The sequence below is a fragment of the Sus scrofa genome, chromosome 7, assembly GCF_054392235.1.
Source record: "Sus scrofa isolate SSC_HxYL_T2T_F1_AM1 chromosome 7, Sscrofa_HxYL_maternal_Yorkshire_Landrace_v2.0, whole genome shotgun sequence".
NCBI lineage: Eukaryota > Metazoa > Chordata > Mammalia > Artiodactyla > Suidae > Sus > Sus scrofa.
Window position 1 is genome coordinate 50877745 of NC_139389.1, and position 26667 is coordinate 50904411.

At 35.6% G+C, this 26667-nt stretch overlaps 1 protein-coding gene across 2 annotated transcripts in view; it reads left to right on the forward strand.

Moving 5' to 3' along the window:
* Positions 1-26667, forward strand: part of CD2AP (CD2 associated protein) — a 113590-nt gene that overhangs the window by 80604 nt on the left and 6319 nt on the right. For both annotated transcript variants that reach the window (XM_021098031.2, NM_001317083.1), the window contains exons 9-17: positions 1904-2008; positions 3591-3627; positions 5246-5308; positions 11004-11169; positions 11551-11693; positions 19547-19659; positions 20342-20443; positions 21719-21900; positions 24719-24782. In XM_021098031.2, the coding sequence (XP_020953690.1) occupies positions 1904-2008; positions 3591-3627; positions 5246-5308; positions 11004-11169; positions 11551-11693; positions 19547-19659; positions 20342-20443; positions 21719-21900; positions 24719-24782 (975 nt within the window). The remainder of the gene's footprint in view (positions 1-1903; positions 2009-3590; positions 3628-5245; positions 5309-11003; positions 11170-11550; positions 11694-19546; positions 19660-20341; positions 20444-21718; positions 21901-24718; positions 24783-26667) is intronic.

Sequence of the window (26667 nt, forward strand, 5' to 3'; positions counted from 1 at the left end):
CCCCATGTTGGACACTTCATCCCCTTGACTCATTTATTTTGTGACTGGAGATTTGTACCCTCACCTCTTTCACTCTTCCCCTCAACCCTTCCCTGGCAGCCAGCCACTGGTTGTTCCTCTGTATCAATGAGTCTGTTTCTGTTTTATTTTATATGTTCATTTCTTTTGTAGATTCCACATATATGTGAGATTTTATGCTATTTGTCTGACTTAGTTCACTTAGCATAATACCCTTGAGGTCCATGCTTATCACAAACGGCAATATTTTATTCTTTTTAGTGTCAGAGTAATATTATATATATATGTGTGTGTATATATATATGTAATATTATATATATATATATATCTTCTTTATTCATCTACTGATAGACACTTAGGTTGCTTACATATCTGGACTGTTCTAAAGAATGCCACAGTGATTGATTATGGAGTGAATATATCTTTTTGAATTAGTGTTACTATTGTTAGAAAAATACCAAGAAGTGGGTTGATGGATTATGATACTTCTATTTTTAATTTTTTGAGGCATCTCTATACTGTTTTCCATTGCAGTTGAACCAATTTATATTCTTACCAGCAGTGTAGGAGGGTTCTTTTTTCTCTACATCTTCTCCAACACTTGTTATTTGTGTCTTTTTAGGTTGTCATTCTGAATGGCAGAGATGTTATCTCGTGGTTTTGATTTGCTGATGGTTAGTGCTATTGGACATCTATTTGTGTGTCCACTGGCCATTCTTCAGAAAAATGTTTAGGTTCTGTGCTTATTTTCCATCAGGTTGTTTATCTTTTTGATACTGAGTTGTATGAATCCTTTGTGTATTTTGTATATTTTGAAAATTAACCACTCATGGGATATATGTTTAAAAACAGCTAATCCCATTCATTAGGCTGCCTTTTCATTTTGTTGATTGTTTCCTTCACTCTGCAGAAACTTTTTACTTTGATGTAGTCTCATTTGTTTATTTTTGCTTTTGTTTCTCTTGCCTGAAGAGACATATCCAAAAAATACTGCTTATGTTTTCTTCTAGGAGTTTTATGGTTTCAGACTTCATATATAAGTCCTTAATCCATTTTTGAGTTTATGTTTGTGAGAAAGTCCAGTTTGATTCTTCTGCTGTAGCCGTCTAGTTTTACCAACACCATTTATTGAAGAGATTGTCTTTTCCTCCTTGTATAGCTCTCTTGGTTTGCTGATATTTTGGATGCTAATATTTTGAATGAAAGTGAGGAGTTAAAGTCCCCTATTATTAGTGTATCACTATCAGTTTCTCCCTTTATGTTTGCTAACATTTGTTTTATGTATTTAGGTGCTTCAGTCTTGGATACATATATATTTACAATTGTTATATCATTTTGTTGGATTGATGACCTTATCATTATGTAATATTCTTCTTTGTCTCTTATTACACACTTTGCCTTAAAGTCTATTTTGTCTGATATAAATATTGCTACCTCAGCTTTCTTTTCATTTTCATTTGCATGTAACACTTTTTCCCATCCCCTAACTTTCAGTTTGTGCGTGTCTTAAGATCTGAAGTGAGTCTCTTACAGAGAGCTATCTTGAATGATGTGATTAATGTTTGGTATAGAAAGTGTCGAAAAGAATGTTAAGCAACACCCTCCTCTTCTGTTTCTGTTCCTTTTTCTGTTCTCACCCTCTGAGTTTTTATCCTTGTAAACTAGATTTTTAAATTATTTGATTTATTAAACAATTAAACTTAATTTTACTGCTGTTTGAAGGAAAATATATACATATATTTTAGGAGGGCCTCGCAGTCTGTTTAAAGTCTTTATTTTTCCTTATAAAAATAATGGAATTCAGTATTTTCCTATTTGTTGCTAACTTTTTTCTTATTTAAAGATAGCCCCTGTTATTTTCATCATTCTTCAATTTGCATTTTAGGAGACTGGAGAAGCTGGCTGGTGGAAGGGTGAACTTAATGGTAAAGAAGGAGTATTTCCAGACAATTTCGCTGTTCAGATAAATGAACTGGATAAGGATTTTCCTGTAAGCATTTCTTTTTCAATGATGATAATAATTTAAAAACCTTTGCCAGTATTTCTTAAAAAACAAGTTTTTTGCATAGTTACTGAATAATTTTATGAGAGGGTTTCAGATTTATATAATCAGGTGAAAGTTTAGTTATGGTAAAAACAAAACAATATATCAGTTCTTTGCTTTATTCCTATTTTTCTTTTTCCCCAACTAAAAAGTAACCATAGACTTTGTTACTGTGTTATAACTAAGAGAAAGAAGGTTGGCCATACGGTTTAGACAAATTGGTACTTTACTGTAAGAAATTATGTCTATTTAATTTTGTTGAAATTTTTTAAGGTACTCTTCATCTCACTATTATTTTGTCATTACATTTTGAGGAAGGTGAGAAGAAGGCTTTTCCTCCTTATAGGATTTAATGTATCTGTCTCACTTCTCACAGTGAATAAAGTGAGACTGAGTCATCAGTGATCTTTTGCTTTTCTACAGCTTGGTCTCCTTTTTTCTGCCTATGGAGGGATGAATCTAACTGTGTTTTTAGGTTAGAGAGAACGAGAGTTGTACAGAGAACAGACATACCCGAGGAAGACAGTCTACCATACTTGATTGAAGCCAATGCAGAAATCTCTGGCCTTTGTACAGTAAATTACAAGAGCCATATGCTATCTGAGAGCTTTTGCTGGATTTCATTCACTATTGATTAAATAGCCTTCAATGTGTACTTCATTTTTATACTCTTCTCTTTTTCTTTTTTTTCCTATCTTTTAAGGGCCTCACCCGCAGCGTATGGAAGCTCCCAGGCCAGAGGTTGAATTGAAGCTGTAGCTGCCGCCAGGCTGAGCATGGCAAGGGAGTGAACCATGTCCTCTTGGATACTAGTCGGGTTTGTTTCTGCTGAGCCACGATAAGCACTCCCTATACTCTTCTTAATGTACACCTTTTAAAAATACTTTTATTTGGTATTTATACAGTATAGATTATCAGTCATCTTTAATTTGGAAAAACCATAGTCACATACTTAGAAATGTGCCTCAAATTTTTTAAGATGTAAAATTAAGGCAAAAAACAAGTGAATGCTTATAAAGCCAAGAGAATTTTAATAAATTAAGGAAAAACAGACCTGTACCTTTATTCTTCACTTTGAGGGTTCTGAGGACTCAAGAGTAAAGGCTAGATGTATTTATTAGCTACTCCTTTTCTTTTTAAAGAAAGTCTCGTTCCCTTTCCCTGCCACCCACCCATCTTTCCCCCCAAAAAGCTCAGCTGTTAAAGGGGGTAAAATGGTATCTAGGAATCTTAAAATAGGGGAGGCAGGACAGAACAGTTTTGCTCATCATTAAGATATTTTTAAATTTATCTAACTCGGATAATTTTTAAAATATTTGAATTTTGATTAAGAAGGCATTTATTCTAATATGCATTTTTTGTCCTGACATTTTGTGGAGTTGTTTGGATCTTATCATTTTATAATTTTTAGCAGGGATTGGATAAGGAGAGATGTTTATATAACTTAGATTGCTTATGATCAGAATTTACTTTAACTATAAATATTTAATAATGTGTTTTACTGTTTTCACCATTATCATTTTAATAGAAACCAAAGAAACCACCACCACCTGCTAAAGGGCCAGGTAAGTTAGAAATAGATTATTTAGTTTGCTATTTTTCATATTTTTTAAGTTCTGAAATTATGAAATTGGGTCTTCTATAAATCATTGATTTTCTTTTAGCAGAAATTAAATATGGTGCTATCAATTTTTTAAAAATATATGAAAATGGGAGTTCCCGTCGTGGCGCAGTGGTTAATGAATCCAACTAGGAACCATGAGGTTGCGGGTTCCGTCCCTGGCCTTGCTCAGTGGGTTAACGATCCGGCATTGCCGTGAGCTGTGGTGTAGGTTGCAGATGCGGCTCGGATCCCGCGTTGCTGTGGCTTTAGCGTAGGCCGGTGGCCACAGCTCCGATTCGACCCCTAGCCTGGGAACCTCCATATGCCTCGGGAGTGGCCCAAGAAATATCTAAAAAGGCCAAAAAAAAAAAAAAAAGAAAGAAAATGGAGAGTTCACATGGCATCTGTCAGTTTTTTTTTTAAATACAAACTATAAAATAGGAATCGTAAAAATGTTTTGGATACTTTTCTTATATGACATTTTGAGTTAAGGAAATTAAGCTTAAATCTATATAGAAAACAATATATTTAGGTAGCTAATAAGTTATTCTTCCTTTTCAGATGCAGGTCATTTTTTTTTTTTTGTCTTTTTTTTTAGGGCCGTACCCATGGCATATGGAAGTTCCCAGGCTAGGGGTCAAATCAGACGCCTACACCACAGCCACAGCCATGCCAGACCCAAGCCACATCTGTGACATACACCACAGTTCACGGCAACACTGAATCCTTAACCCACTGAGCAAGGCCAGGGATCAAACCTTCATCCTCATGGATACTGGTTGGGGTCGTTACCGCTGAGTGGCAATGGGAACTCCTGAAATCCATTTTTTAATATCTCAAACAAATGATGATTATATACTCTTCCTTCAGAGTGTGGTAAGGTTTAAGCAAACTAGAAAAGTTTTATTTTTTCTTTGTAAACAGTTGAATAAGTGATGGCATATCTAGTTAAATTTTTATAATCTGTCTATTTTTATAAGTTCTAGCTCCCAATTCCTGATTTCTAAATATGCAGTCTAGTTTATTTTTCTTTGAAAGATTTGCCCTTTTTTAGAAGAATGCAGGTCCCTCCCTCCTTTATAGTTTCAGCTTTGTATTTGCTAACCTTATCCCAGAGCAAAGAAAGCATAAGTTAAAGGCAATTTTTATAGAAGTTGGTATTGAAAACTTTCTCGCCACTAATCACACGGGGCTTTTAAAATTAATTAAAATTAAATAAGATAAAAAAGTTAATCCCATTGTTTCAGTAGCAACATTTTCAATCTTAATAGTCAGTATTGGGCCACACACAAACAGAAGATCCCATCATCACAGAAGGTTGTCCTGGGCAGTGGTATTATAGCGAATGTGAACTCCTTTGTTTGATAAAGAAGGAACCAAGACCACAGAGCTTTCATTTGCTCAAGGTGATAGTGACAGGTACAGGATGAGATATTGAGCCCAGTAATTCTGGTATATTGTTCATTCTGTTAAATCATGTTTTCCTCTGGTGTCATTATTAAACCTTTGCTTTTTAGAATAATTTTCTTTGTGTCCTAATGCTATATTTTTAATGTATTAACTTCCCTCCCCCACCCCAGCTCCAAAGCCTGAGCTGATAGGTGCAGAAAAGAAGTATTTTCCTATAAAGCCTGAAGAAAAAGGTGAGGCAAATTCTTCCACTTTTAGAAAAATAATTCTTCCTTTCATTGTCATTGTAAAGAAAAACATGTCTCCACACTGAGTCGTTTATACTGATTTTTAACAGGTGTTCATTATCTACCTTGTAATGCTTGGGGTTTTCTGGAAGGGAGTAGTTTGTCAAGATCGATAGGAAATTAACATTTTACTCAAACGGATAGCAGTTTACATTCATGAAAAAGTTAAACCATCACCTCAGTAAGGATGTAGTTTTAAATCAGCTATTCCATAAAAATTCCAATAAAATTTTTTTTTACTTTCATAGAGTCTCAGTTAAAATATATTAAAAATTTTTTCTAAGCTCTAAGAATGAGTTCTTACTTAAAATATGGATGTGATTTATTATGTATTATTTGATTTTTACTGCATATATTTGTCATGTAAACTTGGAAAGGTATTCCAAGATACCATATGTATTTTGTTTAAAAACATTGTTTTGTTATTGTTAATACCTTCTTCTCTTTATACAGAAAGATCTGCAGTGGTTTTGTTTAGTAGATTAAGTTATATATACTTCCAAAAACTTGAATACTGTTTCAGAATGCTTTTGTTTCTACTGCCAGCGTTGTTTGTACTGCCTATCCTTATCTCTTGCTTAAAATGTTGCTTTATTCTCTTAACTGATTTCTGTCATTTTAGTCCCTTGTTTGGCTTCTCTTTCAGTGTTGCCAGATTCATTTTTTTTTAATAGACTATTTTTTAGAAAAGTTTCGGATTCATAGCAAAACTGAGTAGAAAGTACAGAGTTTCCATACTTTCCCTGCCCCCACGCATGCACAGCTTCCCCCACTGTCAGCATCCTGCACAGTGGTGCATTTGTTAGAATCAGTGCCCCTCCACTGACACATCATTATCACTCAAAGTTCATGGTTTACATTAGGGTTCATTTCTGGCATTGTATATTTTATGAGTTTGGACAGATGTATAATTTGACAAATGTATACTTGTAATAATACAAAATAGTCTTGCCTCCCTAAAATTCTTCTGTGCTCTGTGCTTTCATCCCTTCCTCAACCCTTGACAGCCACCATTCATCTTTTCTTCATAGTTTTGCTTTTTTCAGAATGTCATATTGTTGGAATCATACGATATGTAACTTTTTCACATTGGCTTCTTTCACTTTGTAATGTGCATTTAAGTTTTCTCCCCACCTTTTCATGGTTTAATAGTTGTTTCTTTTTAGTGTTGTGTTAATTGTCCAGTGTCTGGATGCATCATAGATTATCCATTTCACCTACTGAAGGATGTCTTGGTTGCTTTTAGGCTTTGGCATTATGAATAAAGCTGCTATAATATCATCTTCTGTTCTTTTCATTCAGTAAATGTATCAGCCACGCTCTTGACCCTGAATAATATGCACCTTCATAGCTTTATCTCTTTCTCATCATCTTTGCTCAGTGTGGAAAGTTTTTTATATCCTCCTCCCCAGCTTTTTTTTTTACATTTGATACTTAAAAATTTATAATGTAAAAACAGTTTATACTTAATAAGGGCATTTCTTAATCTCAGATCAGTGCTTTGTGATACAGGTATTATTAGGTCCAACTCTTGGATCAGTTTTTTTTTTTTTTTTTTTTGTCTTTTTGCTATTTCTTTGGGCCGCTCCTGCGGCACATGGAGATTCCCAGGCTAGGGGTCGAATCGGAGCTACAGCCACTGGCCTACGCCAGAGCCACAGCAACTCGGGATCCGAGCCGCGTCTGCAACCTATACCACAGCTCACAGCAACGCTGGATCGTTAACCCACTGAGCAAGGGCAGGGACCGAACCCGCAACCTCATGGTTCCTAGTCGGATTCGTTAACCGCTGCGCCACGACGGGAACTCCTGGATCAGTTTATTTTAAATACTTGATTATAGTGTCTGTTCTGCATGAAAAGCTCATCATACAGTTATGTGGAACCAAGTGTTAGAAGAAGTATGTTACTGGCTTCATGATGTTCATTCTGATATTTCTTTCACAGTCCCCTTCATCAAGTAGGTAAGGCATTTTGTTAAAATTGAGATAGTAACCTTCTATATTTCCTGACATCAGTCAGTTGATTTTATAAACAAAATGGAAGGTAATGCATTTTTACTACATTTACTCAAAATCCTGGCAAAGATAAGTAACAGAGACTGAATTTGCTCTCCTGAATTAAGCAACTAGAAAACTGGATAAATGCATGCAACCGTGGTTTTAGACATCATACAACAGGTAGCATAGGACTGTTTTCACTGAGGGAGGTTATCACTGAAACCTGCAAGGCAAGCCCTGAAAGTATTCCAGCTTATCGTATAGAAGCAGCCAGACAGAGCCCAGTGTTCCAGAGATAGGAGCTTAGGAAGGCCAAGGCAGCTGTAGTTTGTGGGACAGAGTGCTAGAATGGAGGGAACTCATAGAATACTTAGAGGTTTCTGTAAGGCTTACCATGAAGCTTTGGCTGAGTACTGAATTATACACATGTGAAAGGAAAATTTCCATAGCTGGAGAAGTAACTGCTGGAAAGCATTTGGTAAAGCAGTATCTAGAATTCACAAATAGTTCATGTTCCCACAAGCCACAGTGGCAAGACCTCATAAGGCATTGGAGTCCATAAAAGAGCATATCAGTGTGGACTAAAGGCACTGAATATAACCAGAGCATGTTCTCCAAGCAGGAGCTAAGTACCAATATGTTAATAATGGCAGTCTGGTTTCCCAGTTATCAGAATGGAAGGGGACTGTTGTGCAGGTAAGCATTCTTTCTGGAGGTTTTTGGTATGTGCATTTGGCACAGATGTTAGCCCAGCCTTACAGGTCAGCAGATTACTATTCCTGGGAAGACATAGTGATAGGCTAGGAATTCACTACTAACACATAAGACTACAGATTTTGAGGATACAGTTGGTTGATTTCTGGGACTTAGAACCCCAATAAATTGAATTGTGACTCTCACCTGATCTCTTTAAAAAAAGTGTGGGGCTCCACTTTCCACATAAGCCTTTGTCTGTAGCAGAAGGTCGTGTGGCTGCTGCCGGTTCCTACCCAAAGGTCCACTAGTGTCATTAGTTCATTCACTCATTCAGTGGATTAGAGATTAATAAGGACTATCAGAGTTGAATCTTTTGTTGTCTTATTCTTGATTCTTTGGGCAGTCGTGTATACAAAGGCTCATGGCTTCAGCCACGGTCTGCTGCTGATGCCCAGTCAGTGCATGGCTGAATTTATTCACATCCATTGCTTTCTTTGCATTTCGTGTTCTTTGCCAAAAATACACACATGTATTTTAGAATTTCCTTTATGGAAGACATAATGATGGAACATGTCTTGTTTGTTGGAAAACATTTTCTTTTCTCCTTGTTCTTAAAAGATATTTTTTCCCTCTATTGAGTTCTAAAGTGGCAAAATAGTTGGTTTGGTACGTCTTTCAGCATACTGTGTGAAATAGAAGTCCTGTGAGTCAGTAAAAAGAATGCTTAAACTGTAAACAGTAAAAAACTTTGTAAAAATCGAAATTTATTTTCAATTTCAAAAGGTGTGTATTTTCCAATTCATATACTGGCTATGGATTCTTTTTTTTTTTTTTTTTCTTTTTAGGGCCACACCCACAAAAGTTCCCAGGCTAGGGGTCAAATGGGAGCGGTAGCTGCTGGCCTATACCATGGCTGCAGCAATGCAGAGTCCAAGCCGTGTCTGCAACCTACAGTACAGCTCATGGCAACGCCGGATCCTTTACCCATTGAGTGAAGCCAGGGATCAAACCTGCATCCTCCTGGATACTAGTCAGATTCATTTCCGCTGTGCCACAACGGGAACTCCCTGGCTGTGGATTCTCAAATCAGTATTCCTATATTACACAGTGATTTGGAGATCAGTGTTGAAAGTATGCTTTTAAAGTGTTGTATACTCTAGTACCTTACTGTAATATAGTTTACATTGCTGTGGAATTAAAATGAAGATTCATGTGTTAAAACTTGTTAAAGGGTACTGAGCTCAAATGACTAAGAAGGATATGACAAGTCCTCTGTCATTAGAAATGCAAACAACTTCACACTTACTAGGATGTCTGTAATAAAAATAAAAATTGAAAATAACAAGTATTAGCGAAGATGTGGAGAAATCGGACCCCTGGTAGCCCTAGTGGTTGCCAGGGCCTAGGTAGGGGAGGGAGTGGGGAGTGACTGATTAATGGGAACAGAATTTTCTTTTCGGGTGATAAAAGGATTTGGGAGTTAGGTAGAGGTGGTGGTTGCATAATGTGAATATACTAAATAGCACTGAATTATTCACTTTACAATGGTTAATTTTGTGTTACGTAAATTTTACCTCAATAAAAATAAATAAATCCAGTACTCAAACTGGATTTATTGCCACCATCTATTGATTACATAAGAAATCAACATACAGTCATTGATTTAGTCATGGGTATTCCAGGAATGGCAAATACTGTTTTTTTCACCTTTGACTTCCATCAATATTAAATGTATTCTTTTGTTTTATTCTAATCTGAGAATTGAATTGATTTCAAGTTGTTTATGTATCTGTTATGTTCATTTGATCAGGGAACTTCTATTTAATTTATCATTTAACATTTTCCCTGATGTTTTATATCAAATATCCTTTAATATTTTTTAGAAATTTAGGTCTATTAAACTTACATGATTATAACCCTGATTGTTATAACTCTGATACTGATGACTCTATCCATTTATAGTTAGAATTGGGGAGTTTTGGCTCTCACTCCTGGTGGTGTAATTATATGATGTTTTGTATAGTTTGAGGCCATATAAAAATGGATTTTTGTACCAAATCATGATTAGGGTTTATTTTCAAATAATCCAAGAAAGCTGTGCATAAATAATAAAACTGAAACAATGGTATTTTGTATTTTCATTGTGATTAAATGAAATCTGTAATTTTGAACAAGGAGTTTACCCATGGCCTGCAATGTTTGTTTAAGATTCATAATCAGTTTCTGATTGTTAAGAAATCTCATGAGATTATTTGTGGTCCTGTGATAGACATTCTTTTCAAAGACCTTGTAAATTTTGGAAAGTACTCAGTATTGCTCTTAGGAGTTTCTTATTTTTGCATATGTGCCTTATAATACCTTTTTGCTGACTGTTGGATCATGAATAATTTCATATGTGTGCACATGTGTCAGATTTAATACTTCCTCTTAGTTCCTTTAAGGAACTGAGATGTCATTATGTATAGAATTGTGCCTTTTTTTTTTTTTTTTTGTCTATTGTCCTTTTAGGGCCGCACCAGCTGCATGTGGAGATTCCCAGGCTAGGGGTCTAATCGGAGCTGTTGCTGCTGGCCTACACCAGAGATACAGCAATGCCAGATCCAAGCTCACAGTGATGCCAGATCCATAACCCACTGAGCAAGGCCAGGGATCGAACCTGCAACCTCATGGTTCCTAGTCAGATTTGTTTCCTCTGCACCATGATGGGAATTCCCAGGATTATTTGTTGATCAGAAGCTTATTAGCAGTCCCCCTTCCCACCAAAGCAGAGTTTTTAAAAAGGTATTTAGGATTATTAAATTAGAACTGTAAAACAGATAAAACAGTACACACACATATGAGTAATGTCTCTTTCTGTTTCACACTTTTCCAGCCTGATAATAGCTTTAAGAATTAAGAAAACCTAGAGTTCTGATAGTAACTCACTAAATATTTTTAAATAATCAGATGAAAAATCAGGGCCGGAACAGAAACCTTCTAAACCAGCTGCTCCACAAGTCCCACCCAAGAAGCCTACTCCACCCACCAAAGCCAATAATTTATTGAGGTCTTCTGGAACAGCATACCCAAGGCGACCTGAAAAACCGGTTCCTCCACCACCTCCTGTAGCCAAGTAAGTATTATCTAATTTTATGTTAGTTTATTGATTTACTTGCCTTTGACATAATTGACTCTGCTACCTTTCTATATCTCAAAGTAATTTTTAAAGTATTTGCTTTTCATATTTTTTGTATAGACTATAATCTTTGTTAAATGTTAATCTTAAAATTGCACTAGGTGACTATACTCAGGTTAACCTGTTTTACATTTTCTGATTTTATTAAGATTGGTCTTAGAGGTTTCTGTTTGTGGAAATAATTTTATAGACAAGAAAGAAAAATCATTGGTATGTTACAACATTTTTAGTGTCATTAAATCACAGTGTTAAAAATTAAAAGATGGTCATGCTTTACATACAAATGATTGTCTTATGTGTTTGATTTTCTCATTTCAGGATTAATGGAGATGTTTCTACCATTTTATCAAAATTTGAAACTGAGCCAGTATCGAAACCAAAGCTAGATTCTGAACAGTTACCACTTAGACCAAAATCAGTAGACCTAGATTCATTTACAGTTAGGAGCTCTAAAGAAACAGGTAAGTTAATGTGGAAAGATGGTGCATAAAACATTGGAAAATATAGTTTTTAGAAACTATTTAAAATAAGACATCTGTATATATCATTTGTGTGTCAGTAGATACAGTGGAAATTAATTAAAATTTGTTTGAAATCTCTGAAGCCAAAATAGAAAAATGAAACTGAAAGAATATAAATGGGTAAAATATTTATGGTTTGTATAAGCTTTCTTACTGGTCAGAAGACTGAGATGGACATTAAAAGATGAGCCATTTAACATTCTATCCTTTTATAGTGGAATGACCATACCATCTGACTTAAGTAAATACGAGCACCTTTTAGTTTTTAAAGTTTAAAAAAGTTTAAAAAGTAAAGTTTCAGTGCCCACACTAGATTATGTTTAAGAAGGCTATTTTTATTTCTCCATTTAAATCTAAAAATACTTTTTTTTCCCCAGTTCTAGAAAATAGGCGTTTTATGACCCCCTCCCCTTGGTTCCCCCCATATATAGATATAAATATATATTGATAGGCTTTACTTCTATAGCTAAATATTGTTCCTTAAGTTTTAGAACTGTTTTTTCATCCCTTTAATCATCTTTGTCTCCTAATCTTTTATACTTTTGAGTTGTAAAAGGGAAAACTTGAAACAGAGAAATCTTGACAAAGGTCTCACTTTTAAAAACATCCCACAATCAGGAGTTCCCGTCGTGGCGCAGTGGTTAACGAATCCGACTAGGAACCATGAGGTTGCGGGTTCGATCCCTGCCCTTGCTCAGTGGGTTAACGATCTGGCGTTGCCGTGAGCTGTGGTGTAGGTTGCAGACATGGCTCGGATCCAGCGTTGCTGTGGCTCTGGCGTAGGCCGGTGGCTACAGCTCCGATTCAACCCCTAGCCTGGGAACCTCCATATGCCGCTGGAGCAGCCCAAAGAAATAGCAACAATAACAACAACAACAACAACAACAACAAAAAGGCAAAAGACAAAAAAAAAAAAAAAAAAAAAAAAAAAATCCCATAATCATTACCTTGTGGTAGTTATTGTATAGCACTTTGTATTCATTTTTAGTTTTTAAAGCATTAAAAAGCACTTAAAGCATTTTTTGTCTGTTTTTATGTTTTTTGCTTTTTAGGGTTGCACCTGCAGCATATGAAAGTTCCCAGGCTAGTGGTTGAATCGGAGCTGTAGCTGCCAGCGTAGACCACAGCCACAACAATGCCAGATCCAAGCTGCGTCTGTGACCTACACCACAGCTCATGGCAGTGCCGGATCCTTAACCCACGCTGAGCGAGGCCAGGGATCAAACCCACAACAACCTCATGGTTCCTAGTTGGATTTGTTTCTGCTGCATCACGACAGGAATTCCCTTAAAGCATTTTTAAAGCATTTTCTTAGATATCTTATATTAATACTGACTCAGATTATCAGTGCACACTGAAATAGATGCCATATCCTCTTATTTTGCATCTAAATAAAGTAAGCTTCAGACACAGCAAATGTTCAAGATCACATAAACCAAAAGAGAACTCTTTAAATCTCCTTTATATAAAGTTCTCTGTGATTTTCTTTGAAAAAAATTTAATGTCTTATTTTATTTTTTAGCTTCAGTGTTAGCATTTCTTTACATTTAAACTTCAAGGGCAGTCACACTAAGGTTTATTTGTCACAGCATTGTAAATTGTGCTCCTTATTACCTTTCATATTTTTTTAGGTGACTTTATTTTTCTTCCTTCTCTTTAGTTTGCCAGTATAGAAGCTCTGGCCTAAGCATGGCCTCCTTCAGTTTGGTTTTGGTTTTGTTTTTCTTTTTACTGCCTCACTTTGGGCATATGAAAGTACCTAGCTAGGGATTAAATCAGAACTGCAGCTGCAGGCCTACATCACAGCAATATCAGATCTAAGCCTCGTTTGTAACCTATAGCACAGCTTACAGCAATGCCAGATTCTTAACCCACTGAGTGAGGCCAGGGATTGAACCTGTACCCTCATGGACACTATGTTGGGTTTTTAACCCACTGAGCCACCAGGGGGACTCCTTTATGCATTTAAAAAAATATCCTTTAAATTTTATTTTGAGGTTAGTGGTAAAAAATTTAATTCTATCAGTTCTTACAGTTTTCTGTTTGATTTAAAATATAACTAGAAATATGTTTTCAAAAGTGGCAGTTGGAGGAAGTTTCCTGGTGGTCAGTGAGTTAAGGATCTGGCATTGTCACTGCTGTGGCACGGTTCAGTCCGTGGCCTGAAAACTTCCGCATGCCGTGGGTTCCACCAAGAAAAATAAATAAATAAAATTCTTTAAGAAAAAAAAGGAGTTCCCGTTGTGGCTCAGTGGTTAATGAATCCGACTAGGAACCATGAGGTTGAGGGTTCGATCCCTGGCCTTGCTCAGTGGGTTAAGGATCCCACGTTGCCATGAGCTGTGGTGTAGGTCACAGACGCAGCTTGGATCCCGCATTGCTGTGGCAGTGGTGTAGGCCAGCAGCTACAGCTCCAGTTAGACCCCTAGCCTGGGAATCTCCAAATGCCACGGGTGCAGCCATAGAAAAGACAAACAAACAAACAAAAAAAACCCCTGAAAAGGTAATAGTTGGGATAAAAAATTAAGTGCACACTTAAAAAAAAAAAAATTGTTATAGTTGCTTTACAGTGTTCTGTCAATTCTCCTATACAGCAGAGTGACCCAGTTACACATATACACACATTCTTTTTCTCACATTATCCTCCATCATGTTCCATCACAAGTGATTAGATATAGTTCCCTGTGCTTTCCAGGAGGATCTCATTGCTTATCTACTCCAAATGAAAGAGTTTGCATCTGCCAACCCCTAACTCCTAGTGTATCCCAAGTGTACAATTTTAACTTTGGAAATCAAAAATCCATAGGTATTATCTTTTAAATTTCCATATTTTTCTGCAGTCTTTTTCACAGAAGTCTTAATTTTAGTAAGTCTCTTTGGAAGCTGAAAGAATAATATTTAGAAATTATTTTTTTCTGTATTTTTCTGTTACTTTGTATTATTATTTAGTTGCCGCAAGTCATGGAAATTATAAAATTTAAGTAAATTAAAACACATTTTCACTTTCTTTCAAAACTTTTACTGTTTATGATCACCAGCAAGCTTTGTTTACTTTGCTATATTCCCAAATAACATGTAACAGTGTCAAACTACTGGTGGTTGAGAAGTTTTTTTCCTTCGTTTTTTGGTCCAAATTCTTGTCTTATATCCATTGCCATTATTGTAGAACAGGGTTTGACAATTTCTAGTTTCTGGGGGGAGTGGGGCACGATGTTGTTGAAGTGAATTAGGAAGTAATTCAGAGATGCTGAGACTTTTAAGATAAAAAACCTAATAGTTAACGTCCAAGCTGCAGTCTTTGTATCCTCCACTATCAGACTGCCTTTGGTGTACTGTACTTACCTCCTGTAAAGTTCAGAAAATATGCATTTTGGAAATTGATTTCATATTAAGTAGCAAATATTTACTGAGGGAAGTGTGTATTTGCAATAGTGTTTTGGCCTCAAGTAAGTATGCTAAGATAAAAGGTATAGCTGCTGATAGTAAATAGCTTATATCTCAAATCTCAACTCTGAGGCTATTCCTTATTTTCTGTTTTAAAAAAAAATGTGGGTTTTTAATTATTAGCTAATCAGTCATTGGCATGTTTTATATTTTCTCACCTAACAATTGAATGATCCATTATATCTGTGATATCTGTTGGAATACCTGATATGGAAGTTGTTATAAAATGTAATTTCCCTTCTCCCCATCCTCCTTTGTTAATCCCATCTCATTCTATTTCTGCTCTTATCTATCAATGGGTGTAAATTCCTGTCCCTACTCTTAGATATGATTTTCTTGAATATAAAGTTATATTTAAACATATATGTTTATGTATATAAATATAGAATCTTTGTTCATATAAGAAAAAACATTCCTGGAACACTCAGTTTGTTTCAATTTGCCTTTTTTTTTTTTTTTAAGTCCCTCCATATTCTCATATATGAGCAAGGATAGTAGTACAATTACAAAGCTGTTAGAACATGTTTTAATTTTTTTCCTCTTTTTCCACCAGAAATTGATTTAGGATAATTACACTGTACTGCAGGTTAATTTTAACGTTCACATGGTCTAAATATTTCTAAAATGGTAAATTTTTCAGGAAGTAAAATTGGTTTACAGTTAGTTTTAAAATGCAAGATAGAAAATGTAGTGAAAACAGAGCTACTTCATTGGGAAAGCACCGTTGATAAAGTAGTCTTAGAATGTAGTGTATTATCCTTTTTGATCATCTTTCTGTGATAAATTCTCAAGTTAAAGGGCATTTTAGAGATATATGCATTACTTGATCTGAAAGCCTTCATCGTTAAATAGGGCCACATTCTCTTCAGTTCTGTTTGTTCAAATTAATTTCCCAATATTTATTCATTTATTTCTTCCAGAAAGAATTTATGGTGAGTTTTTTTGTATGTCTGCCTGTTAAGTGGCAGACATTCAAAAAAATATAAAAAGTGAGCATGTATCTAAACTTGGACTCAAAGAAAACAAAACACTATGACCCAAAATATAGAATTTACCTGGGAAATAACAGCAGAGATTAAAATTTTTATTATTTCCTTGATAATATCATTATAGAGTATCACATAAGACATTATTGAATTCTTATTTATATATGTAGGAGATTTTAAGTGTTGTATTGAGTTGTGTTTTTATAGTGAGATAGTTAAAAATAATATTAGGTCTTTTTTTTTTTTTTTTTATTGTACCATACCAGAATTAAAATTGCCTCTTTTATTGTAAATACTGTTTTGTTCTGAGGACTAAAACTTGACTAAAAGGTGGTTAATTTCAGATATATCAATGAGTTGTAGATATGTTTATTACTCTGAACTCTAATTTTCATACTAAAACATCCTTTTAGAAGCTGTCTTAATCTTCAGTGAGTAATTTTGAAAAGGCTTCTTTCTAGTTTAATGTATATTGAAATTAATACTAATCATATCTTTTCCTTTTCAAAGACAAAAGAAAAAAATCTAGTACACATCTTAATGTAAATTCAGATAAACTGTGATATCTACTAAACTTTGAAATGGTTCTGTTCATTCTGCAACTGTTCCTTTTTCCTGCTTTGTAAAATAATTTTTTTGGTTGAGTCTTTTTTCTAGACATTCCTATCCTTGACTTTTCTTTCCAGATTTTGTTTCCTAGCCTGTTTGCCATGTTTCCCTTCTTACGTGTCAGGAAATTATCCTACCTTTCTCCATTTTGGTAAGATGACAATTTATAAAAGAAATCAAAATAATATATTCAATATAAATAGGTGGTGCACATCGATTTTTCTTTGTAATTTTACTGAAGTGTACATGTTTGTCTGTCTCTTCTAACCCTTTTGGTTTTTCCATTTTAAAACAAAATAAAACTCATATTGGAAAAATTTTCTTGATTAGTTAATTTAAAATATTCTTTTGATAAAAGTTTTTTGAAAATTGAAAACCATAAATGTCAGTGTATTTTTCTCCCAAAATTTGATATTTTGTTTTGTTTTTTAAAAATTCCATGTCTTCGTCAGTGTGTAAAAATTAAATGGCTGGCAGAGTGACAATGTGATTGCAGGAGTTACATGATTGTCATGCATTTTATGCCGTGTGTAAAATATACTAAATCCATTGATAGCACTTTCAGCTAAATCTTAAAGTATTCAAATATATCATGAGTCCAGAATGTGCACTGTTCTATTTTACTAGCCTGATGGGCTTCAATGGAGGACCTGAGAGAGTTTTAGAAAAGTAAAATTACTTGTCTGGGTGTTGTAGCCCCAGACTGGACATAGAGAAGGCATTTTTACATGAGCATGGTATATAATTTTGTAAACCTTCTTTTTATTTATCTTTTAAAATTTCATTTATCTTCATCTCTTCCTATGTTTTTCTTTGTTTCTTTTTCCTTTTGCAAGTTGCTTAAATATGCATTTGAAAATAATCTCCACAGGCCAAAATGATTGGATTGTATTTTTCAGGGGTCTTTTAGGTTGTCACTAAACATTTATCAATGTTAAAAGCAATTTTTAAACTCTTCAAACTATAGCATATTTTAAATATCTTTTAAAATATTATTTTCTTTGTTTATGACACTAACAAAAATGAGGATGTTCACATTACATAATGCATTTTCCACTAAAGCCACTGTGTCTCTTAGTGTGATTTGTTGTATATTATAGTTATTTATAGGCAGTTATCAAACAACTCAAGACAAAAATTAAACCAAGCACATTAAACTGCCTGTTGTAATGTACTAGCCTAGTGACTATATCCAAGATGGAACACACAAAGTAATCCCAGAACATGAAGATGGAAAAGAATTAACAGAGATCAGCAGATACCTAGCATTGTCACAAAATACATTAACCTCTTCCTGGTTACCTTTGTATCCTCCATCCCTTTAAAAAAATTCTCTATAAAAATTAATTTTAATATGAAAATTGATGAATAAACTTTGAGGACAGTGATAAGTATCTTTAGATTTCTCTTAAGAAATAACAATTTCTTGGAGTTCCCGTTGTGGCACAGCGGAAATGAATCCGACTAGGTTGTGGGTTCCAATCCCTGGCCTTGCTCAGTGGGTTAAGGATCTAGTGTTGCCGTGAGCTGTGGTGTAGGTCGCAGACGCAGCTCAGATCCTTCATTGCTGTGCCTGTGGTGTAGGCTGGCAGCTGTAGCTCTGATTTGACCCCTAGCCTGGGAACCTCCATATGCCGAGAGTGTGGCCCTAAAAAGAAAAGAAAAAAAAAAAAGTCTTTAGGTTTGGACATTTAAATATTGGAAAGAAGGCATAAACTTCCGGACAGTGGCAAGGTGAATAGTGATTCCATACCTGGAAGAATAAGGCCAAAGGTATCTGCTGCCATAATGAGTGATGCCTATTGACCGTGATTAATTAGCCTTAATTTGGAATCTGGGCCAAAGGAAGATTGTAATGGTAGTGAAAGTGTCTGGAGTTACCTTTACGATTCTTATATCACTTTATAGATATCTGGGCTTTAGAATTAAAGATCAACTCTAGCAAGGTTTTCTGGGCTGCTGCTTCTAGAAAAAGCAAGGGTATTATAGACCATTGTTTCAGAGACACAAACCACCTAGATTTGGCCTTTAAACTTGAATTATTGGCTCAAGGTAAGCCAGCCTTTGATGGTGGAGAAGCAAATGGATGATTTATGGAGCATTTTCCCTTAGAATCTGATTTGCCTTAGATTTATAACTATCGTATGATTCCTGCACTTGATAATGTCAAAGCAGAAGTGCAGTGAACTCTAAACAGGCTGAGTCCCAGCTACATTATACTGTGCACATAAATATGTACATAGATTAAAAACACATCAAATTATGCTCTCACTTCACATTAGGAAATGCAGTTGGAAAGCAGAAGAGTCCTGGATATAATCGAGTTTTAAAAATAATGATATTAGTTTAAATTTAAAACAAATATGTTAATTTTCTGACATATTGTAATTAATTCTGAGTTGAGAAAGTAGATCATGTTCCTTTTAAAAACATGAGTTTAAGATGACCACTTTTTCATACTACTACAACTTATGGTGCAGATTTATATCTTCCAGTAAGAAATTTTATTGCAGTCTAAGTCTCTGTTAGAAACATGAATTTTATATTGTTACTATATCAAGTGTATGAGATAAAGAGGATGTTAGTTTTCAAGGGTGAGTGTTGTTTTCCAAATGCATATGAAAAGCACAAGTCCACTTGTGAGTGTTAGTAGTACCCTTTTAATTTTATGGTTTGTTAAAAATCCAGAAACATTCTTTTTTTACCTTTTACAATATGCAGCTCTTAATAGATATGTTTACTTTTATTCTCCAGATCTTGTAAATTTTGATGACATAGCTTCATCAGAAAACTTGCTACATCTCACTGCAAATAGACCGAAGATGCCTGGAAGAAGATTGCCTGGCCGCTTCAATGGTGGACATTCTGTGAGTTGCATTTACTGTTGTAAAACACAGAGGGTTTAGCAAATCCAGTCCTCCTTAAGAGAAGAATGAGAGAGGATTTACAGCTCTGCCAAAGTTTAAAAATTAGGAAGATAGCTATACTCAAGTGGGCAAGGGGTGGTGGTATTTAAGAGATACGGGGAACAAGACCTGTTCATTTCAACAGGGCTTGGATGGAAGGTTGCAGAATCAAAAATAGAGTTGTCTAAAGACCATAACCGCAGAACACAGTGTCAGAGGGGGACAGGGCACCTGTGTAATCTACTCACGGAAGGACAGTAATTAGAATTGAGTGATACATAGTCTCTTTAGGAAAGAATGGGTCTCTAGATGTGTATCTTCTTTTCATGCTTTCTATGCATTGCTCAGGACACTAGTAGTGCTTTGTGTTAATATATTAGCTCTTGTGCACTTGTATGCTTTTAAATTACCCAAGTAGAGAACATTTTTGTTGCTAATCAGTAAGCTGTTTTTCTGCCCTCAAGATATGCAAATATGTTATGTAGCGTGAAATTATGTAACATCTCAGCAAAGGAATATCTAGAGCAGTAGCTGATGTAAACAGTGGTAAAAGTTACTTTATTATCCAGATGCTTACTTCCTTTTCTTTCTTTGGTGTTTTCTGTTTCTTGATTAAAAAAAAAAAAAAAAAAAAAAAATTCAGCCAACTCAAAGCCCAGAAAAGACTTTGAAGTTACCAAAAGAAGATGATAGTGCCAAAGTAAAGCCATCTGAATTTAAAAAGGATTCATGCTTCTCTCCAAAGGTGAGGTGCATTGTGGTCTACGATATGTATAATTTTTAGAGGGTTTTTTTTTTTTTTTTTTTTTTTTTTTGACATCAAAATTGTGGAATTCAAGTGTCCAGGAAGAATTATTTCTTCTTTCAAGAAATACAATAATTCCTACTAAAACTAAATAAAATAATTCCTGCTAAATTTAAGTAACATCATTCTCTGTAGATCATTTTTTAGAGGAGTTACATTATTTAAAGTAATACAAGTGTTATATGTTGCATATTTTTTAAGGCACAGATCTATATACATTTGTTTAATTTCCCATGCACTCTTTAGGTCAGAAGCCATCACTTTTTTACTCCTTGCATAGTTTGGTGATTGGTACCGTAATAAGCACTAAATACACATTGGAATGAACGATAGAATACATAGATTCTTCCATCTATTACATGGTATTAAGGTCTTTCTGTCTTTCTCTCTTTCATTCTTTCCTTTTTTCTTTCTCTCTCATTCTTTCTCTCTTTCCCTCTTTCTCTGTTCCTCTCTCCTTCTTTCCCTCCCTCCCTTCATTTTTTTCTTCCTTTTTTTGGCTGTGGCATGTAGGAGGCTTGATGTGAGATCTCAGTTCCCAGACCCAGGAGTGAAACTGGTCCTTGGTGGTGAAAGTCTTCTCTAAACCCTTGCCATTTTAATTTAAGATATTATTACCACAACTGACACATATCTTATATTTGAGAAAATCATGCTTCTTCCTCAAATTCATTTCAGGGCATTTGACTACTATTCCAGTTTATCAGATGCACTTAATCTGATTCTGTCAGCTGTCAACAGTTGGAATTTCACTTGCTGTTACCTAAGTAAAATAGTAAAAGCGTGTCAGGCTATGGATTCATTTTAATACCTCTTTTTAAAATGGACTCAATAAATCCTTCACAATTATTTTAAGTGGAGTTCTTCGGCTGTTCTAAGTAACAGTTATGTAAGATGAAGGACCAAAGCGGTATCTTTAATAATACTGACATAGTCTTGCCTCTAGATAATCCACTAGGCAAACCATGAAATAAATCTAATGGATTTTCTCCCTTCTCTTCACATTTCTCCCAAAAACCTGTGATTGCAAGTTTATTCTTTGATTGTTTGGTGGTTTTTCCCATTATGAACATCAAACTGCTTTTTGAATTTTCAAGTTTATCATTTACCTTGAAAATATTGCTTCAGTTATTTATCTCCTTGCAGTAAAAATCTTTAGAACTTAAATATAAGTACAAGTAAAATAAAAGTTTTCTGTTTATTATATATTTTCAGCCATCTGCGTACCTTTCAACACCTTCAAGTGCTTCCAAATCAAATACGGCCGCTTTACTAACTCCATTAGAAATCACAACCAAAGTAGAAACAGATGATGGGAAAAAGAATTCCCTGGATGAACTTAGAGCTCAGATTGTTGAATTGTTGTGTGCTGTGGAAACACTGAAAAAGGATCATGGGTAAGAAGCCCTGGTTTTCTTCTTTGCACACTACTTAACACAGGTGTAAAGAATTCTTCCAAATTAGATTAAGTAAAGAAGTAATCTGCCAAATTTCTACTATGAGCAAGTTTGTTTCCAAAGAAATTATGGTCAATAGTGTCTCTCTTAGCAGAAAGCTTAAGTTAGAAAATGTAATAATTAGAAACTCTATTAATTCTAGTTATTCTAAATAGAAATTGGAAAGCTTGAATAAGAACATTTAGCCCAATTCTAAAAAAGGCAAATCAGTAAAAACAGAAAGTAGTAGCTCAATTATAGAATAGGTTCTAGTAGCTTGATTAATAGGAAAATGGCTAATAGGCTCATGAAATGATGTTCCATATCTGAGTTCTTGCTGTGCTACAGTACATTAAGGATCAGGCTTAGCCACATTTGTCGTGTAAATTGCAGCTGCATTTTGGATTTGATTCCCGGCTCAGGAGCTTCCCTATGCCGCAGGCGTGGCCTAAAAAAAAGTTGTTCAGGAGTTCCCGTCGTGGCGCAGTGGTTAACGGGTTAACGAATCGACTAGGAACCATGAGGTTGCGGGTTCGATCCCTGCCCTTGCTCAGTGGGTTAACGATCCGGCGTTGCCGTGAGCTGTGGTGTAGGCTGCAGACGCGGCTCGGATCCCGCGTTGCTGTGGCTCTGGCGTAGGCCGGTGGCTACAGCTCCGATTCAACCCCTAGCCTGGGAACCTCCATATGCCGCGGGAGCGGCCCAAGAAATAGCAACAACAACAACAACAAAAAAGACAAAAAAAAAAAAAAAGTTGTTCAACATCATTAGTCATTAGCAAATGCAAATCAAAACCACAATGAGATACCATATCACACCCACTAGGATGGCTATAATCAAAAATATGAACAATTACAAATGTTGACAGGGATGTGAAAAATTGAAACCCTCATGCATTATCTGGTAGGAATGTAAAATGGTGCAGACACTCTGGAAAATATCGTGGCAGTTACTCAGAAAGTTAAATACCATGTTACCATATGACCCACCAAGTCTCCTCCAAGGTATACTACTGAGAAAATTTAGCTATTATAAATACAGATAAGTAGAGCAGGATAAATAGTCTAGGAATACATCCTAATTTAGGTATAAATTAAATGTATAATAAACTCAGAAACTTGGAAAAAGGAAGCATTATTTAATTTAGTGATTACCTTATGGAATTATAAAGTTTATTAGCTTAGAAGCATATTTTATATCACATATCAAAATAAGCTCTAGACAAATTTGATTTAAATATTATTTTTTAAAATTATAGTCAGTAGAAAACAAAATTTACTTCCAATATAAAGAATTTTCTAATCATTAAAACCACAGAACAGTTTTGAAACTGTATAATTTAGAACTACCTTCCTTTCTTATGTATTGTTTCTTCATGAGTTTCTCAAGCTATTATTTCTATAATACTCTTGAAGACAATTTTCCTAGTATGTATCAAGACAATGAAAATGGCCATACTTTTTGTTAGAAATTTGGTACACCAGTGTATTCATGATGTTAGCTTGATTCCCATTCCTCTCATTCCCTGTCTGCCCCCAAGAAACCAACTAAGTAAACAGAAAACCTGAATATTTGAATACCAAACAACGGTTATCAGAAATATGAAAATTTTAGCAGCATGGAAGTATTTTAAAATACCTTGTGAAAAGACACAATATAGAATATATATATACATATAGCTGTGGAGTGGAAATGACTATATAAAAAGAAGGGATGGAGTTCCCGTGGCTCAGTGGTTAAGGAATCCGACTAGGAACCATGAGGTTGCGGTTTTGATCCCTGGCCTCACTCAGTGGGTTAAGGATTCGGCGTTGCTGTGAGCTGTGGTATAGGTCGCAGACAAGGCTTGGATCCCGAATTCCTGTGGCTGTGGTGTAGGCCGGCGGCTACAGCTCTGATTAGACCCCTAGCCTGGGAACCTCCACATGCTGCAGGAGCAGCCCTAGAAAAGGCAAAACAAAACAAAACAAAAAAAAAAATTGGGAAGGGAACACAGGTAGATGAAAACATCAATTACAGAAGAGGGACAGTTGGTTAAATTTTGTTTATTGTTTTGGTTTTTAGATTTTAATGTAATATTTAAGAAAGTAGAGAAAGAAGAATGTAAAATCTGGGTTTTTCCATTAAAAACTATAATTTGCCCCATATTTGACATTCATTTTGCCAATATTTGGGCTGTAAGTGTGTCCTGCCTGAGAAATGCATGATAACTGAATATGGAAAATAATCTGTGAAACTTAAAAATTTCTTTATCCGAGTTCCCGTCGTGGTGCAGTTGTTAACAAATCCGACTAAGAACCATGAGGTTGCGGGTTCAGTCCCTGCCTTTGCTCAGTGGGTTAATGATCCCACGTTGCCGTGAGCTGTGGTGTAGGTTGCAGACGCGGCTCAGATCCCGCGTTGCTGTGGCTCTGCTGTAGGCCAGTGGCTATAGCTCTGATTGGACCCCTAGCCTGGGAACTTCCATATGCCGCGAGAGCGGCCCAAGAAAATGGCAAAAAGACAAAATAAAAAATAAAAAAGGAAAAAAAAAAAAAAAAAGTAAAAAAAAAAAATTTCTTTGTCTCAGATAGGTTTGCCATGGTTTTGCTGAGTTTTTAACTGTGATGTTAAATCATTTCAACTAGAGAATTTGAATTTTTCCTCAGTCAGCATGGTTATTTCCTCTAAACACTTTTCCCTATGTTCTGGGATTATTAGGCAACAGAGATCCTATTAACTTTAGTCAGATATATTTCTTAATTGAAAGACTTAACAGTAATAAATACTTTGTTTTTAGGAAAGAACTGGAAAAACTACGAAAAGATTTAGAAGAAGAGAAGGCAATGAGAAGTAATCTAGAGGTAATTTCATTTTTTCCAGCATTGCTTACAGTCAGCATAGACTAGACATGTTTTTTCCCAGCCCAACTGGCGATTGGTTCTGCTAAGATTATGCTATCCTACTTCAGTCGGACACTCCCTACTGCTTGGCAGCCATTTAATTAATCTCTTGTTGACTCCCTGTCACATTCCGGGTCATTCATTCCACAGATGTTTTTGCAGTGCTAACTCACAGGCGGTGCATGCGGCACAGAGTGTCCATGAGTGATACACATGGTTCTTGCCTCCTTCAGGTGTCTAGATGTCTTGCCCTCAATACTGCTTCTTTCTTGAGCTGCAGTTCTCTTTTCTTCACAGTTTTTGTTTCTTCTTTTTCTACCTTGGGGTGGTGGTGGTGGTGGTGGTGGTAATGGGATGGCTGTAGAGTGCTGACTTTGGTTTCTCACTGAATTGAGTTTACTTTATAAGTGTAGTGTCGTCATCTTCACTCTGCTGACGATGGACAATTTGGACAATTTCACATATTTTCTTTACCTTCCTTACTTTTCTTTCATCCTCACTGATTTTGGTCTTCATTTGTGTTTTTTTCTGCACATCTCAGAGAAAGTGTTTCTTGCCTTTTTTAAGAGGCTCTTCTCATGTGTTTATTTCATACTCCCCTCTGTTTTTACCTTGCCTCATTCTTTTTATCCTATTTCTTGTGTTAGCAATAGAAACAGAGAATATGAGATTTTCCATTAAAAATCTTGAGACCCTTTTCTGGCATTCCCTCGTAACTTTCAGTTCTAAACTAGCTTAGCAGTTTCTGAACATTGTCTCATTGGACAGCCTAACAATTTAATGTGGATTATTCCTATTTTAAGTGTCAGAAAACTAGGGTTTAGAATAATGATTAAGTCAGCAGTGAAGCAGAAGCAGCCAGACTTCAGAGCCTTGGCTCTTAGGGATTAGTTACACTGTTTGAACTTGAGGAAGTCACTTTTCTCATTTAGCTTTCATTGTTGAGACGATATGTGAAGGTATTTGGTAAATTATCAAAACTCCACTTTTACTCTTATAGCCGACATGTAACCTTTATCGGCATTCTCCCTTCTTGCAATGAAAATACTCCATTTCTCCTCTTACTTGAAAAATAAAAAGCCTCCTTTTAGCTCTAGCTGCCCTCTTGACCTGTTATTTTCTCTTTTCATTTGGGGTTCGTCTGTCACAGAACAAACAAACAAAACTTACACTTGCAGTCACTAATTCTTCACTTTTAATTTAATCCTTAACCTCTTTGAGTTTATTATTGGCAACTCTCAAGGCTTTTCAGTTTCTACAGCCTTCTTCACATTTTTATCCTCACCACCGTTTTGGAGTGTGTCTTGGTTTATGTGACCCTGCATTCTTCTGTCTCAGATTTCTCCATCTCTCCTAACCGAGATGAGATGTTCTTTCATTGCTGACCTTGCTGCGCCCTTCTCTCTCTCGGCATCCACTCTTTGCTCATCTGCGCGTACAGAGTATCTATCGTGATTAGCATGCTGGTACATCTTCCACTGAAATTGAGTTCTTCTTTTTCCAGTCCCTTTCCTCTTTCCAGCTCTTAGTCTCCCTGGTGTTCCACTGTGAACTAGACTTAGCATGCCCTCTGTCACATGTAGCACCTTCTTTTCTGATTCTGATTTTCTGTTTCCTTTGATGTTTGTTGCCCTTCTGGTTACTCGGATGTGGGAGTCCATTCTCTTCTAGCTCCACTCACATTCAGGTGTATTAGCTTTCCTCCCAAACTTTACCTCTTTATTCCCACTATTTTTGTCCTTTTCTTAAGCTCTTTATCTTCTGCCTAGCTTGTTTTTCTCATTGTTAATCTTTCCTTGCTCAGTATTTTCGAGAACTTTCTATTACTTGCTGAATAAAGTTCAAG